Below are 16,994 nucleotides of genomic sequence, written 5' to 3'. Positions count from 1 at the left end.
TTTAGTATATTCAATTTGGAATAAATATGTGTTCGTATTTTTTTTTAAATAAATTAATTTTTATAAAAATACAATTATGAATATTTTTTACAATCTTATTTTGTAATCTTTATATTATGTGTATTTTAGTAAGTTTTTTTCATGTTTTCATAAGCCATTATTTTCAGAAATTCTCATCAATCTACAGCAGAAATGGTGGGTGAAATTATTTATTTTGATAGTTAGATTTTTTGGAACTAGTCATTAAATTTATCTTAAACTAGTATGCATTTAAATTAAATTTATTTTGAATATGCTTGTTATATATATATATATAAAATCTATTGAACTATTTTTTTTTTTTAATACCTATGAACATTTTTTATTAAAATTTCCTCTATTTTTATATAGTATTTCAAAGTTTTAATTCTCAAAAATACAATTTTATGAGAAATATTAAAATGAATAGCTTATTTAGAGATACTAAAATAATTGGTGCACTATATCATTTTCAAAAGTTGTATTGCATTTACATTTTTCTTCCTCGCCTTAATCCCAACTACTTGGGGTCGACCACCCTTATCCTAAACTTTCACTTGACACGATCTCCCACATCATTTACGCTAACATCAGTTGTCCTCATGTCGCATTCAATAGCATTCCTTTATCTTTTTAAATGATTGACTTTGGATAAGTTGCTAATTTTCTCAGAAATTACTAAAATTTATAATTTTTATGAGAAAAATCATTTTGTTTAAAGAACTATTTATGTAGTTAAAGTATTGTTATTTTATTCCTTCTGCAACAAAAAGCATTCATAGCTCACACAAATAAATTATTTTTATCGGTGTAAATATGCAATGTGGTGGATAAGTTTCCCGTCAGGTCCTTTATTCAAATTCATGAAATAGAATAGGGAACCATAATAAACCACAGAAAAATTTTCAAGCTACTTAGCGTAGCATAACTTACACTTATGAATTTAAGTGAAAACCACATTCCAATTTTTCATGACTGCTCATAAGGTTGCAAGTTTGAAAATGCAATAATATGTATAATTGACTGTGTGCAGTATATTTTACATTAATAACAAGCAAAACCACAAAAAAGAAAAATTATAATTAATTTTATTATTGTTTTATACAATTATTATAGCCAATAAACTCCTTTAAATTTTAGGTGTAATGGATTTTTTTAAATTATGTACGTCTTAAATTAAAATTGTTTTAATTAATTGTATACGATATAGCCTTCAAACTTCTCTACGAGTGTAAGTTCGGTGTTGTCAATGTAAAACTATTAATTTACCGTTAATTTATATAAAATTACTACATTTGCCATTTACAAAATTCTAAATAAACACCCAAATTACCGCCTTTTAAAAAAAATTTTCCCCTTATACTTAGTACAAATGTCCCTAAATAGAGATTATATTAGTAAATAATAATTTAATGATAGATCAATGAAATAATTATAATCAAAAAAATAAAGTTAAACCTTCTTTTTCCTAGCTATTATTCCAACTACTTGGGAACGGCCACCCTTATCCTAAACTTCCACTTGACACGATCAAAATATAAAGTTGAATAAATATTTATTTATTTACCTTTATCTAATATTAATTGCAATATTTTTTTTTGGTGTACTCTATATATTTATTGGTGTAAATGATAATGAGAATTAATTTTAAAAATTACATTTATTAATAAATTATAAAAATATTAACTTATGTAACTTATGAAAATTATTTTAAAATATTAAACTAGTAGTTAATCTGTTTAGATTGAACATACTTTAATTTTAAAGTAAAAATAATTATAAATGTACACAACATAAAATGATTACAATATTAGCAACACTGATAATCATACGATTATATTTTGTCTATGAGGAAAAATAAATGTGATATTTCACATTATTTCGTTGGTAATCATTGCTCACCCTTTTGCGTCTTAAAACATAAAAATTAAACCTTCATAATGAAGATTCCGATAGACTGTTGATAATAAAGGCTCAAAGTCAATTTATGTTTCGTAGTCTTTATTGTCGACAGCTATCAGTGACTACGACTATTTGCCGGTCTGAAAGTTTTTGTTGATTATTTGCTTAATATTGTCAAAATATAACCATTGCAAGTATTTTTAAAGCATATTAAATAAACAATTATTATCTTGGCATCTTCCAGCAAAAATGAAAAAATTAAAAAAGTAAGTTTATTTTATGGTTACAATTTGTAACTTATAAATACATTCTAAAAAACTAAAAGTCTAGCCCACCCTCGTCCTTAAAATGCATGCGACAACCAAATTTTTTACTAAAAATTGTAATTTTTGAATATTGAGCAAAAAAAAAAAAAGAAAATTTAGTCAAAAACAATTTTTATTATAAAATAAGAAAACTATTATTGACTACGCCAATGCTTTGTGTATCATAAAATTTATTTTAATTTCTCTAAAATTGACATTTTATGATTTTTATAGTTTATTCACTAACATCCTGATAATACAATGCGTACCAATAGTAAAATTACTTTTTTACAACTAATATATTAAAAATATCTCGTTTCAAAAAGAAGTCACCCTACATATGGTTAGTTTTGTAAATAAATTCATAGGCGTAAATAATAATGTCGCGGCACAGTATGGACATGACATAGTTGGGACAAGTATAGACGATATGTGATTAAAATCACTATCATAAGAAACGCTTCGAGGCAAATCTGTAGATAGTGTTTAATTTTAAGAAGTTAGTGGATTAATTAAATAGCAAAATGAATTCCTATTTCTTTTATTATTCCTGTTTAGTAGTTTTTTTAATTTAGAAGTATAATATATGAATAAATATTTATTATAACAATTAAATTAGTATGAGATTGATATTTAATAATTTAGTATTGTAATTTTTTCGGAGAATATATAAAAAATTATAAAGTAGTTATTACTTTTATGGTAAAAGTGTATAAAAATTGTTGGGCTTTACACAAAACTTTTTACATAATAATTTGTTGTAATAAATTACTTTAATATGAAAAATAAAAATTTCGAAATTTATTTTGTCTTCATGATAAAAATAGCTACCATATTCAAAAATATGCTATTTTTATTCTTGGTATTGTATTTTATTTTATTTTAAAATATCTTACAAGGGGAGTACACTGATTTTTTAAACTTTATTTGTGTGTGTTAACATGTGTCAATATAAATCATAAAGTTAAATTAATTATCATAAATAATATTAAATGATATTACAGTTGAATTCCGTGTACACTGTTAAATCGTTTTTATAGGTGTTAGAGATACTATATAATAATAATTGTAAAGGGGTGAGCTAGAATATTATTATAAAATTAATAAATATTATTCATACGCTCAGATTTTGTTATAATTCATTATTATTCTTCTTCTATAAGTTCATCTTATCCGCGATTGATTCTTCACCTATATTCCCTCTTATATGCTCGTTCCTTATCCCATCTTCTCTAGATACTCCACTCATCCATCTTAGCATTCTCATCTCTGCTCCACTTTCTTAGCAACCGTCCAACACTCTAAACAATTCATCATAGTTGGCCTAACTACAGTTTTGTAGAATTTACCTTTCAGGCTTATTGGAATTGTATTATCGCATAAGACGCCTGACGCTTCTCTCCACTTCAACTACCCGCACTTAATCCTGTCTTATATCCTCGTCAATACCACCACTCTTTTGCACAACTGACCCTAAATACTTAAAACTCTCCATCTCTCATATCACGTCCTCGTCTATTGTCACTGATCTCATTTCACTTATCTCATGTTCTTCTTTGTCAAATTCGTACTCTATATACTCTGTCTTACTCCTACTTATTCTAAAACCTTTTTGACACCAACTGATCTCCATACCTCTAGTCTTTGATTAATTTCCTCCCTATTATCTCCTATTAACACTATATCGTTAGCGAACAACATACACTACGGCACCTCTCCTTGTATTTCTATAGAGAATAAGTAAGGGCTTAAAGCAGAACCTTGATGGACTCCTACTCTTACCTGAAAACCTTCTTCTATTCCTCCTACGCTTTTTACCCTGGTACAAGTGCCATCATACATATCTTCTTTTATATTAATGTGCCTTTTCTGTATGGTATAAATACTATACACAGCTTTTTCTTCTTTTCCCTAAACTTATCTATTAGTTGCCTCACAAAAATTAATGGCTCCATTGTTGACTTACCAGGCATAAATGCAAACTGGTTTTTAGATACCGATGTCTCATTTCTTATTCTCTTATGTATTACATTTTCCCAAATTTTCATATTATGACTCATAAGCTTTATGCCTCTATAATTTCCACACTCCTGCATGTTACCTTTATCTTTAAATATCGGCACCACAATACTATTCCTGCATTCATTTGAAATTTTCCCTTCTAATAAAATTTTATTTAAAAGTTAGTTCCTTCAACCACCTTATGCCAACACCGCCTAATATTTTTCATACTTCTACTGGGACTTCATTTGGTCCTACGGCTTTATTCTTTTTCATTGATGCCACAGCCTCTTGTATCTCTTTCTCACTAATTAAATCTTCTAGTCCCTCATTCCACGAGATATCCTCTAATGTCTCTTTTGGATATTCCTCATTCAGTAATTTTTCAAAATACTCTTTCCACCTTTTTTTCACATCATCATCACTCGAGAGTACCTTATTATCAACACTTCTTATACGCCTTATATAATGATAATTTTTTGACCTTTTCTCTCTTTTGCAAGTCTATAGATTTCTTTCTCCTTTATTCCTAGCCTATTATACAACTCACCGTACCTCTTAAACTTCACCTTATTTACTACACGCTTGGCTTCTTTGCAACCCCCCAATGTTATTTGTAAAAATTACCGTATCGTCAGCGTATCTAATGTTATTTAAACATTCCCGAGCTTTACGGGAAATAATTCCGAATATATATTAAATAACAGTAGATATAAAACACAACCCTATTTCACTCCACGTTTAATTATACATCCTCCGAGAGTTCTCCACCGACGCCTATAACTGCTATTTGATTCCAATATAGATTTTAAAATTATTAACGAAAAATTATTCATTTTTTTGAGTCTAACCCTTCATAGACAATTCTTAAAAACATTATAATGATAAAAAATAAATTATTTATATTTATAGAAGTAATATTGAAATAAAACCTAAGAATATAATAGTAAAATCTAAATGGAATTTCGTCACTGATTCTGAATCTGAATTTTCAGATTGATTCTAGTTTTTGAGATAAAAGCTAATTAGTATAAATCAAGTAATTATGTAATTAATTGCCAATTAAGAAAAAAAGTTTTAAAAGTTAAAATTTTTTTTTATTGATGGTAGGGATAGGATAAGTTAACAAATGAAATCTAATAAAATAAACATATTTATTTTTAAGTAAATATCATTTTAAAAATAAGATAATTTCATCGACGAAATTAAATATAGAATTTTTTATCATATTGTTTGGCGCCATAAAAAAATCGTATAATTTTTTTTTTTAAGTAACAAGCCAAAAAGAACTTATGAAAATATTAAGGTATATCTAATTTTCTCATCTGAAGCGACCTGTATCGTCGTACTCGTCGATTAGTTGAAGATACGTAATTCTTTATGAGTTAAGCATTTAAACAATTAATTGAAATGCTTAATTCATAAAACTTATAAAGTTTATTTTAGTCATCTTGAGTGCATATTACCAATTTATCTTATAAACACCTGTTTTTAAGATTTATGATATTACCATTCCTCACACGAAGTAAAACCTATAGTAAATACGAATTTTTTATTGGCTATACAAGTTAAGTGATAACAATATTATATTTGACGCTTGTTTTGAATTTTTTTGTATTCATTAATAGAAAATACTACAATAAACATATTGATTTAGTTATATTGAGAGGGAAAAATTGTTTTTGATTACTTTTGTTATTTTAATTATTTTGAGTTTTATTTAAATTTTGAAAATGTTCCTCAAACTTTATTTAGATGATTTACCATCATCGTTTAAAAATATAATTTTAAAAATAATTGATGATATAACTTAAATTAGATCAAATATAAATAATTTTTCTGATATGGTTAAATGAATAGTAGATACTTGAACAAAATGGAATATCCGATCATCTGTCTCCAATAGAAAGTATATACAGTGTAAGTTTGTACTAAATTCTAAACCGATTTAATATTCTCTGTGAACAATAACTAGTAATTACTAAATTACCCATTTTTAAATTTGTAAGTTTTTGGGAGATTTCCCCAGTTTACGGAGAACGAGAGAATTTTTTTCAATTTTTGAGGGTAATGCCTTCGACTAGATACGATTTGTGATCTTTTGACGTATTGTTAATCAAAATCGGTCCAGCGAAAGATGAGATTGAGCGTTCACAGGCACAAAAAAAAAACACATCATAATAAAATTATTACCTTCTCAGCTTTGCATCGAAGCTAAAATTTTAATTACCTTCTTCAAAATGGATTTTCATTAATTTTTTTTTATTCTTAAAATTACCTTTAATGGGTAGGTGGAAAATGATCTTGTATATGTGTAGGTGTTATACTTGTATATAAAAAGATTCAGAACTGCTAGTCTAATATAATATTTTTATACAAATAATAATTATTGTTGTTTTTAGGTTATCTTTTTATAGTGTACCGACCTTGAATAAATATTATGAAAAACAATTGAAAGAAGAAATAAGTCTCTTATGTTTTCAATTTGCAGAAACAGATTTATTTGAACAAATAAGAGAAAGAGGATTTAAAGTAAGAAATTAGTGCATTTTATTTTACGTGTTTAATTATGTTTAATAACTTATGGTATTTATTATAAACAATTAGTAGCGGTCAAATGAGAGGGGATTAGAGGGGTAAATCTGTATGTCACTATTTGTTTATATACCTTATTTGACACTTATCTGTATAATTTTTATGTTTTATAATGGAAACTAAATAAGAAGAAAGCTATTTATGCATTAGTCCACAATAATATCCTTATACAGGGTGATTTTTTTATCATAACCCACTCAATTACTTGCAGAATAATAATAATTTAAACATTTTTTTTTTTTATTATCTTTAGTTACACATTATTCTTGAATTATTAACTATGTAATACTTTTTAAGTTCATCCCTTATGCCTTGGAAGGGGGTCAACTTTGTTTTTTTAAATGGTAACACATATTTTTAATTTAATAGTAAATGGCATTTGAATTTTTAATATAACTTAATTCGTTTATTAGATATAATCATTTAAAGTTTCAAATTTTTGAATTAATATACAGGTATAATACACAAGGGATTACAAATATAGGTAGCTAATTGGTTTTTTATAACATCGATATTAGCAGGTACACAGCATTGTTATTATCAATTGTAGTAAGGCACATTGTTATGAGTTTATAAATACACTAACTGACAATACAGAAAGTATATCTATTGATAATCATAATTGATAATAAACAATCCGTGACTGAGACAGCAATGTCATAAAAATCCAATTAGCTACCTGTATTTACAATCCCATGTGTATTATACATGTATATTAACTCAAAATTTTGAAACTTTAAATGTTTATATCTAATAAGCTAATAAAGTTATATTAAAAATTCAAATGCCATTTACTATTAAATTAAAAACTCAAACATTTTATTAAATTAAAAATATGTGTTACCATTTAAAAAAACAAAGTTGACCCCCTTCCAAGGCATAAGGGATGAACTTAAAAAGTATTACATAGTTAATAATTCAAGAATAATGTGTAACTAAAGATAATAATAAAAAAAAAATGTTTAAATTATTATTATTCTGCAAGTAATTGAGTGGGTTATGATAAAAAAATCACCCTGTATAGTCAATACAAATAAAATAACTCTGAGTTATACCTTGTATACAGACCTGAAAATTTTTTTTCATTAACTTTCATTTATTTTCATAAAAGTTTTTATCATTAAGGTTTTTTATCTCTTCATATGATATAATTATTTGTCTGTCAATGTAAATAATATTGCATAAACTGTAGCGTGCCCCTCCCTTAATTTTAAAGTTATAAAATTCTACAAAAATATAGCTTTATATGATATAATTAACAATGCACTCTAAGCTGAAAGTTAGAGGAAAATATAAAAAATTGTAATTTTTTGGTTTTTCTTGCTGAGTTTTTGACCTTACGGAAGAATAATAATGAGCTATTGTAGACCTTATTATTTATTACAAATAATATCTGGAGTAATATTTCATAAAGTTGGTCATTTCTCATAAAAATTAAAAAAAATGGAGTTATCTTCATAAATATGTGTATATATTAATGAAGATTTAGTATTTAGTATTTAACAAATTATTTTTACTAAAAAATGTGTTTATATAAATTTTTTTGTTAAGCTAACTCTTTTGGGTTAAATCGAAGAAACAAATAAAAATGAATTTTTTTTTTATATTCTAGGAATATTTTGATTTTAACATGTTCATTCAAGTATAAAAATTATAGAGCTTGAAGCTTTATTTATTATGTTAACGTTTGTTTGTAGATTGAAAACAATTTTTTAGTCTATGTGTTGCTAGCATACAAAACAATGGTAGTGTTAACAATAAATTGGTATTTACGTTGTAATCGCGTTAATCAAATAGAATTTGTATAGTTTAGTTATGACCAATGCATTGTTCAGTGCATACATATGTAATTTTTATCATATTATCACTATTATATTTACATTTAATAATTATATTAAATTGCTAATAATCTCTGGTTAGACTTCAGCTTGATTTTGAAATAGGTTTTCTTTTATAACTGGCTATTTTGTTCAAGATCAACCTTTCGTATACCTTACATATATGAAATAGCAGCGATATTAGTTTGAAATGTTTTAGTTCATTTAATGATATTTCAGGTTATAGTTGTGTTATTATATTTGCCTTTAGCTATTGTTTTGCGATTTTAGCCGTACTACGACACTTATTAAAAAACTTAAACATACATTTGTGTGTGTTGTTACTAAAATGTCTTATTATTCCTGTTTGTATTTCACATATTTCTTAATATGTTTTCTTAATTTTTCTTTCTTAATATGTTTTATTACATATATTATTTCTTTTTTACTAAAGTCTATTTTGAAAAGTAATATTTAATTATCTCCCTTTTTGGATATTTATATTATTTTCATTTTGTTTACGGGTAAACCATTTTTAAGAAAGATATGTGCGACTTGATTTGCTGTTACATTATTATGTTGTCATCTGGTTTTCAGATTTTCTCGTTTAATTGTTTTAAGGTATTCCGTGCTTTTTTGCTATTCCGAGTCATATCCATGTATTCCACTAGTGATTGCCATTTATGTCTTCTATTATCATTTACCGGCTGTATCAAATTCTAGTAGTATTGTATTAGCAGCAAGAGGGTCTTTATCAAAAATTGTTCGTAATTTTTAGAAAATTTGAAAGTATCTTTGCCAAGTCTCTTTACGTATTTCTAGAAATGCATTTTCTGGATATTTTTTCACTATCTTAACAAATTTCTTGTAGTTTGAAAATATAGCCTCAATTTGTTGAATTTTGTTTTCAAAGGCTTCCATGAATTCAGTCCATATAGCTTTTTTATAATTAAATAGTCTTATTTTAAAAGATACAAGTAGTGATCTAACGATAGCATGGTATTATAGGTACACTGATTTATGCTGCGTGTTTAGAATCAGTTTTCCAATTTATTTTGAAACTTGTTGTCTCATACTATACGTTACAAAATTGAGATCAGGTTTGCACCTTTTCTTTCAACTTCCACTGTTAAAGAATTGTGGAAATTTAGAATCGTGTATTAATGTCAAGTTTTCTGCTTCCGACCATTCTGTCTATCCTCGTTGGTTTTATTATAGCTCCAGCATGTACTATGACTATTGAAGTACCCTATGATAATATTGTTCGATCCTATTTTAAAATTTCTTCGGAGGTTCAAATTTGTAAGGTTAGGCTTGAGGTTAATATACTGACTAGATTACGTTTTATGAAGATTACACTTCCATATTTTTTGTGAGGTAATTCTAATAATATTTCTATGTCATTTATTTTTGGGTAGTTGTCATCTGTATCTATGCATTTTTTAGATGCAAAGTACTTCACACTTGATAAAAGTTCAGACTAATATTTCTTTAGAACTAGATAGTACTTCAATTTTAATTGACATAACTGTCAGTGCCGGGTGGCATTGCTTATATCATTCTACATTGTTTAAAATTAGAGCTTGTTTAATGAAATATACGATAAAAAAAAAATCGTTTGACTTATTTTCTTTAAATAATTGACCTCTGAAGTAAAAAAAAAACATGTATTTAAATTTTCTATTTAATGATGTTAATTTCAAATTTGTATGTTGAGCCAAGAAAGTGATAGTTAAACGTTATAGTAACTTAGAAAAAAAATGAGTTTTATGAGAAGATGTAATATATTAAAAAAGACAAATGTTTGTTTCAATGTTTGAAAATTTATTAATATAATAATAATTTGAAGTAGAAATTATTATGATTAATTGTCACACATAAATTATCAATAATGCCACTCGTACCAGTAGTTATCTAAGTTTATGCTGACTGTGAGTCGTGTCAATAAATACCTCGAGTAGTATAGTAACCACAAGTGGGTTCTCTATCTTCGCTAGAGATGCTTTATTTGAATTGACCACACTGGTAACTCACTCTAAGATTGAACTAGGCTAGCTAACTTCGAACAAACGTTATTGATTTTCTTTATTTATTTAAACAATATTTTATTCTAGAGATCACTTAATTTTTCTGGTTCCCTACTTAATTTATGTACTCATTATACTTAACTTTAAACTTAATAAATCTTGTGTGAAATGTGAATTTACCGTATTGATGTTGGAAGTAAGGTTGAAAATTCTTAAACATGTTGAAAGTACATAAAGTGAAGGAGAAGTGGGTCGTATTGAAATTTTTTAGGCCCTTTTATATTAAATTTAATTCATCTATATGTGCAAGAAGTGTCACGACCTTTTACTATTATCTGTTTATTACTCAATTGTCTTAGTTATTACATATTATTTTATTTAAAATATATGATTTGTCATAACTAAAGAATTTCTTATAGTTATTACATTTGATTTGTATAAATGCATTTTTATATATATTTATCGGAATAGTTTAATAGATTCATATGAATAATATGTATATGATTCGATGACTAATAGACAATAATTTATAGACTACTGAAGATTGAGTGGTGTATGTATTATAAGACTTTCAACTCATTCTTTTTAACTTCGATGTAAAGCTGAGAAGGTATTTTATCATGTTTTTAGATTCGATGCGAAGCTGAGAAGGTATTGGTTTTACTATGATGTGTTTTTTTTTTTTGTGTCTGTTACCACTTTTTTTCAGCACTCACTGGACCGATTGTTTTCAACGATACGTCAAAAGATCACAAATCGTATCTAGTCGAAGACATTACCTTCAAAAATTGAAAAAATTTCCCTCGTTCCCCGTAAATGAGGGAAACCTTCAAAAAAATTACAAATTTAAAAATCGCTAATTTTCGAAATTTTTTCATTTTTTTTTACTTAAAACTGCCATAACTTTTTCAAAAATGAACAAATCAATATAATTTTTTTTTTTATAGATGCTTGATATTTTTACCTATCATTTGGTATATTTTTTTTATGAATTTTATAAATTTAACCCTTTACCAGCCCACAGAGGGGGATTCAAAATGACAACTTTATTACAAAAAATTAACTTTTCAACTGAACTTTTGAAAGTGTTCCGGAAATACTGACACTTTTATATATATCTTAAATTAAAGCTAATGTAATATGCTTTATTATGGAAAAAAAAAATTCGGACTTTATTTTGTCTTCACGGTTACCTAATGCTATTTTTGTGTGAAAATTCTCGATTTTATTTTTTACATTTTTAACTTTATAATGCTATAACTTATTGAAAAGTGTATGGATCAACTCAATTTTTTTATGAGAAATAATATTTATATCCCCCTTTCATTCGATATACTTTATCTTAATCAGGATATTAATAAAGAACTAGCAGATCATGTAACTTTTATAATAATCCACCAATTTTTTAAAATTAAACACTATCTAAAGATTTGCATCGAAGCGTTTTTTATGATAGTGTCAGATATTATTATACTTGACCAAACTATGCCACGTTACCACTGTGCCGCGACCCCCCTGTGCTGGGTTTTTTTATTATTTTTATCTATGAAAATTCTCAAATATCACCGAACGATTTTAATGATAAATACATCAAAATATTTCTATATTAATCTAGATGAATCTGTCGTCGCCAAAAATCGGTAAAAACCTCTGCAATTTTAAAAATTTAGAAAAATATCTAAAAATTACGCTTTATAAAAAATGGTATTTTCTAATTTTTTTCTGTATTTGTGCAAAAATTCAATAAAAACCTAAATAGAAGAAGGGTTTTAATAAAATAGCATAAAAAAATGTTCAATTTGATTTTTGAAAGTGGTCTGAAAGGTCTACTAAATTTTGCATTGTTGTTAACAATTAAAAATAAAAATTAATAATAATTTTAGATAGTTATTTTTTGTAACAATTTATATGTAGTCTATATTATTTTACTAATAAATAATTTTTAATATAAAAATAAAAATTTAGTTGCATATTTAAAATCAACACAGATAATTGGTTTAAAAAGTATAATTTCGTGTGATGAAAATTCGTTGCTGCAGTGTTATTACATGTTATTATGTCTATAATACTAAGTTCAAAGATTGAAAATAAAATTTTATTCTATAAAAACTGTTAAAGGCAATTATAGTTATTTCCTACGAGTTTATTAGTATACTTTGATAAACTAATTGAAAATAAAGAGATAAGTGTGCTACAAAATAATATAACCATAATTAAACACATAACATAATAGTTAATGTAAATTTTAGGTGAAGAAAATTTTTAAAATTAATAATTACAGTCTTCGCGGACTTTATAAATTAAAAAAAAATGAAATGAAATTAAATAATTACAATAAAGTCGAAAAAAAAAAATTGTTTCATGCAACAAATTCAGAGCATGTCGACAGTATAATAAAAGACAACTTGGATTGGCGAATGAGTTATAGATCTAGATATGGCAAAGGTGTCTGTTTTTCAGATTGTCCGCGTTATGCTCATACATATGCAACACACAATGGCGGTAACTATTTTTTTATATAATTTTTCATTAAAATTTATTTTTAAATAAATTATGTATGTATGTATTATTTTCATCATAGTGTTTATTATATGCAAAGTTATCATTGGAAAAATTGAAAAAATAGACGTGTCATACAGTTTAGAAGTTCCAAATGACATAGCTTGCGATACAACTTTTAGTAATGATAGAGTGTATGTAAAGTATAATGACTCTGAATTTTATCCTGTTTATATAGTTGAATATGTTCATTTATAATTATAATTTTGTTTCACTTATCAATTTTTTATTTTAGACACATATGAATGATATAAATAGTATACAATAAACTTGAATTTTAATTTTTATGCTTTTTGAGCTATCACTATTTACTTATATTTAAAAATTTTTTAATAACTTTTGTAACCTTTATAAAATTATACAAATGAAAAAACATGTTTTAAATTAAAAATAAACCTAATTTTTATATTTATTAAAATTAATATACCTGGGCCATAGATGCGCATTTTTTAAGCTGTTAAATAGAATCATGAGTATTTTATACTATTTTTTATTTAAAACATTGTGATGTTTGCGTACATATAATACGCATAAATATCTACTTATTAGGATGAATTGGCTTAAAAAAACTAACTAATAGATGAATTTATTATTATTATTTAATTTTGATTAACGTCCTCTCTAAAAACATTGCTTGTGGTAGAGAAGACAAGTTATTGTCTTCTCAAAGAGAATTTATCTTTAAGACAAATTATTAATTAATGAAGAATATTTGGTGGTATATTAAATGAGAAAATCTTTTGAACGTGTATGATATTGAAATTTTCTGCTTGTTATGCATAAATTTTGACACATGAAATGAATTTGTACAACGGTAACTTAAATGCTTTATTAGTTCTTTTAAAGGTTTTGAGTGAGATAGACAAACTTACTATAATGGGACAAGTGAGTTGTATAAAATGTCCTTACATGAGGTTTCTTTAAGAGAAGTTAATATAAACATACGTGCATTTAAGGTTCTTTGAGGATTAAAGAATTATTAAAACCAGTTTTTGTAGGGATGTATTATTCAAGATTATTTAATGGGAGAGGCTAATACCAAAAAAATTATAGCTATCCTTTTTTTTTTTTTAGTTTGATGCGGAGTTGAGAAGATATTATTTTTACCAAAATGTGTTTATTTTTATTTGTATAAAATATTAGTTTAGCAAGGCCACAGTAGGTGCATAATCTCTAGATACGTCACTGAGCTCCACTGCAACACATTTTTATCAAATTTGAATTCCAAGGTCCTCTAAAATACAAATATATGCTAACATTTTTCCTTATTTATGAAAAAACAATATATATATATATTAATTTTTTATGTTTAATAGACATTTTTAACATATATAAAATTAACAGAAAATTCTTTATAATAATAATAATAAAAAAAAAAAAAAAATAGAATATAAATAATGTATACAAATTTAACTTTAAAATTAGACGACTATACAACGTTTTATCGTTATACATGTATAGCAAATTTTCAGTTGTGTTTAACTGTATTCATAAAAAATTAAAAAAATTCTTATTAAAGCATATTTGTCATCGAAATAAATAAAATAGCATTTGTTAATATATTATACCTGACTTAAATGTTCAAAAATATATCTATCAATACTTAAGAAAAACGGTAGCACAGTGGGGTCGCGGCATAGTGGAGACATTGCATAGTTGGGTTCAGTATAGATTTAATCTGACAGTGATTAAAATCACTATCATAAGAAACGCTTCGATGCAAATCTGTAGATAGTGTTTAATTTTAAAAAATTGTTGGATAATTGCAAAAGCAACATCAACTTCTATTAAAATAAAATACAAAACCCATAATTTTCATACAAAAATAGCATATTTTTGAATATGGTAGCCATTTGCGTATAGAAGATAGGTCGTCGGGACAAATTTTTTTTTTTCATTTTGTAGTACATAAAATAAGCTTTAATTTGATATATGTTTAAAGGACGCAGTATTTCCGGAACATTTTCAAAAATTAAGTTGAAAAAGTTAGTTTTTGTAAAAAAGTTGCTATTTTAAATCTCCCCCAATGAGCAGGTTAAGTGTTAGATTTTCAAAAAAATGATATCAAATGAAAGGTAATTATCTAAGGTTTTAGTATAAAAAAAAGAATCAAAAGAACCCGGTATAAATCTAGTTATACCTATCGTCGTTTATAATTGGATCAAACCTCTTCAATTTTAGAAATTTAATAAAATATCAAAATTACGATACAATAAAGAATATCATTTTTCAAAACTTTTTTAACGCATATTATAACTATTTATGAATGCAATGATCTTAATAAATTTGTTTTGTATAAAAAACACATGAGATAATAAGCTTACTTTTGGTATGCTGTTTGTAAAAATTTAATGAAAAACCCACGTATAGAGAGGGTTTAAAAAAACGGTAGCACAGTGGGGTCGCGGCATAGTATGGAAGTGACATAGTTGGGACAAGTATAGATTTAATCTGACAGTGATTAAAATCACTATCATAAGAAACGCTTCGATGCAAATCTATAGATAGTGTTTAATTTTAAGAAATTGATAGATTATTTCAAAGGCAACAATAATTCTTATTCCCTAAATTTCACCCCGATTAGTTATTTGATTTATTATTACAATATATGAATAAATAATAATTATAGTAATTAAATTTAGTATGAAACTTATTTAAAAAAAAAAGTATGTCGAATGAAAAAAAAAGTAAAAAAAATGTAATTTTGTAGTTGAAACCTATCATATCAAACTTGATTCATCAATAAATACTTTGAAAACATTAGAAATGAAAGATTTTAATTATCTGTATGGAGAACATGGGATAAGTAACTGTTTAATTGATAAATTAGAATTTTGTTTTTAAATTTTTGAGGGTAATATCTTCAACTGATTGTAATTATTTGACCTATCGTTGAAAAAAGTAGGTCAAGTTAGAGCAGAGAAAATAAATGAGTCACAAAAAAATTCCTTCTCAGCTTTGCATCAATGCTAAAACCTAAAATATAATAAAATAATTTTTATATGTATAAGAAATTTCTTCTCGCAAGGGGCGACTACAGTGAAGGCATCCTTGATCTTTAATGAAGTTATTGAATCTAAAAAATAATTAAGAAAAAATTGCAACAAAATCCTTGCCATACGCGGGTTGGAACCTTGAACCTCAAGTGCATGAAACACAAGTTTTATTGACTCGACAACCGTACGTCGCTTCCGACATTGGAAAAAATAGGCAATTTAAGCTAGTTCAAATTTCAAAGCTATTTTTCTCAACTTAAAAAAATTTAAATAAATTTAACTTTCTATGCTATATCAATTTGATTTATATAATATTTATGAAAATCAGTGTACTCCCCTTGTCAGGTATTTTAAATTAAAATAAAATATAAAACCCAGAATTTTAACACAAAAATAGAATATTTTTGAATGACGGTAGTCATTTTCACCATAAAGACAAATCCAGAGGTTAAATTTTTTTTTTCAAATTGAAGTATATTACATAAGCTTTAATTTAAGTTATATATAAAAGTGTCAGTCTTTCCGGAACATTTTCAAAAGTTAAGTTGAAAAAGTAATTTTTTTGTAAAAAAAGTTAACATTTTGAAACCTTTTCTGTGGGCTGTTAAAGGGTCAAATGTTCACTAAAGTATGTAAAATGATTAATGAGGTAAATATGAGGTATAAACTGAGGTAAATACCTCAGGTATATATATATAAAAAAAAAAAGTTATATTGATTCAGTCATTTTTAAAAAAGTTAAGGCAACTTTAGATAAAAAAAATTTCGAAAATT

The 16,994-nt window shown here is 25.6% G+C and overlaps 1 protein-coding gene across 2 annotated transcripts in view; it reads left to right on the top strand.

Moving 5' to 3' along the window:
- The first annotated feature begins 1,913 nt into the window (after nucleotides 1-1,913).
- LOC126899354 (uncharacterized) overlaps nucleotides 1,914-16,994 on the top strand; it is a 23,664-nt gene continuing 8,583 nt past the window's right edge. Inside the window, exons 1-3 of one of the 2 annotated variants that reach the window (XM_050674223.1) lie at nucleotides 1,915-2,186; nucleotides 6,087-6,146; nucleotides 6,629-6,758. Coding sequence is in view for 1 of the 2 variants with exons in the window: in XM_050674221.1 (XP_050530178.1) it covers nucleotides 2,170-2,186; nucleotides 6,629-6,758 (147 nt within the window). In the remaining variant the exon portion in view is untranslated. Of the gene's footprint in view, nucleotides 2,187-6,086; nucleotides 6,147-6,628; nucleotides 6,759-16,994 lie in introns of both variants that reach the window. The other variant, XM_050674221.1, reaches the window with a different exon arrangement.

Source organism: Daktulosphaira vitifoliae, unplaced genomic scaffold, assembly GCF_025091365.1.
Source record: "Daktulosphaira vitifoliae isolate Bord-2020 unplaced genomic scaffold, ASM2509136v1 Scaffold_2, whole genome shotgun sequence".
Classification (NCBI taxonomy): domain Eukaryota; kingdom Metazoa; phylum Arthropoda; class Insecta; order Hemiptera; family Phylloxeridae; genus Daktulosphaira; species Daktulosphaira vitifoliae.
The sequence above is the reverse complement of the archived record's forward strand: the minus strand, read 5'-3'. Positions and strand labels throughout refer to the sequence as shown.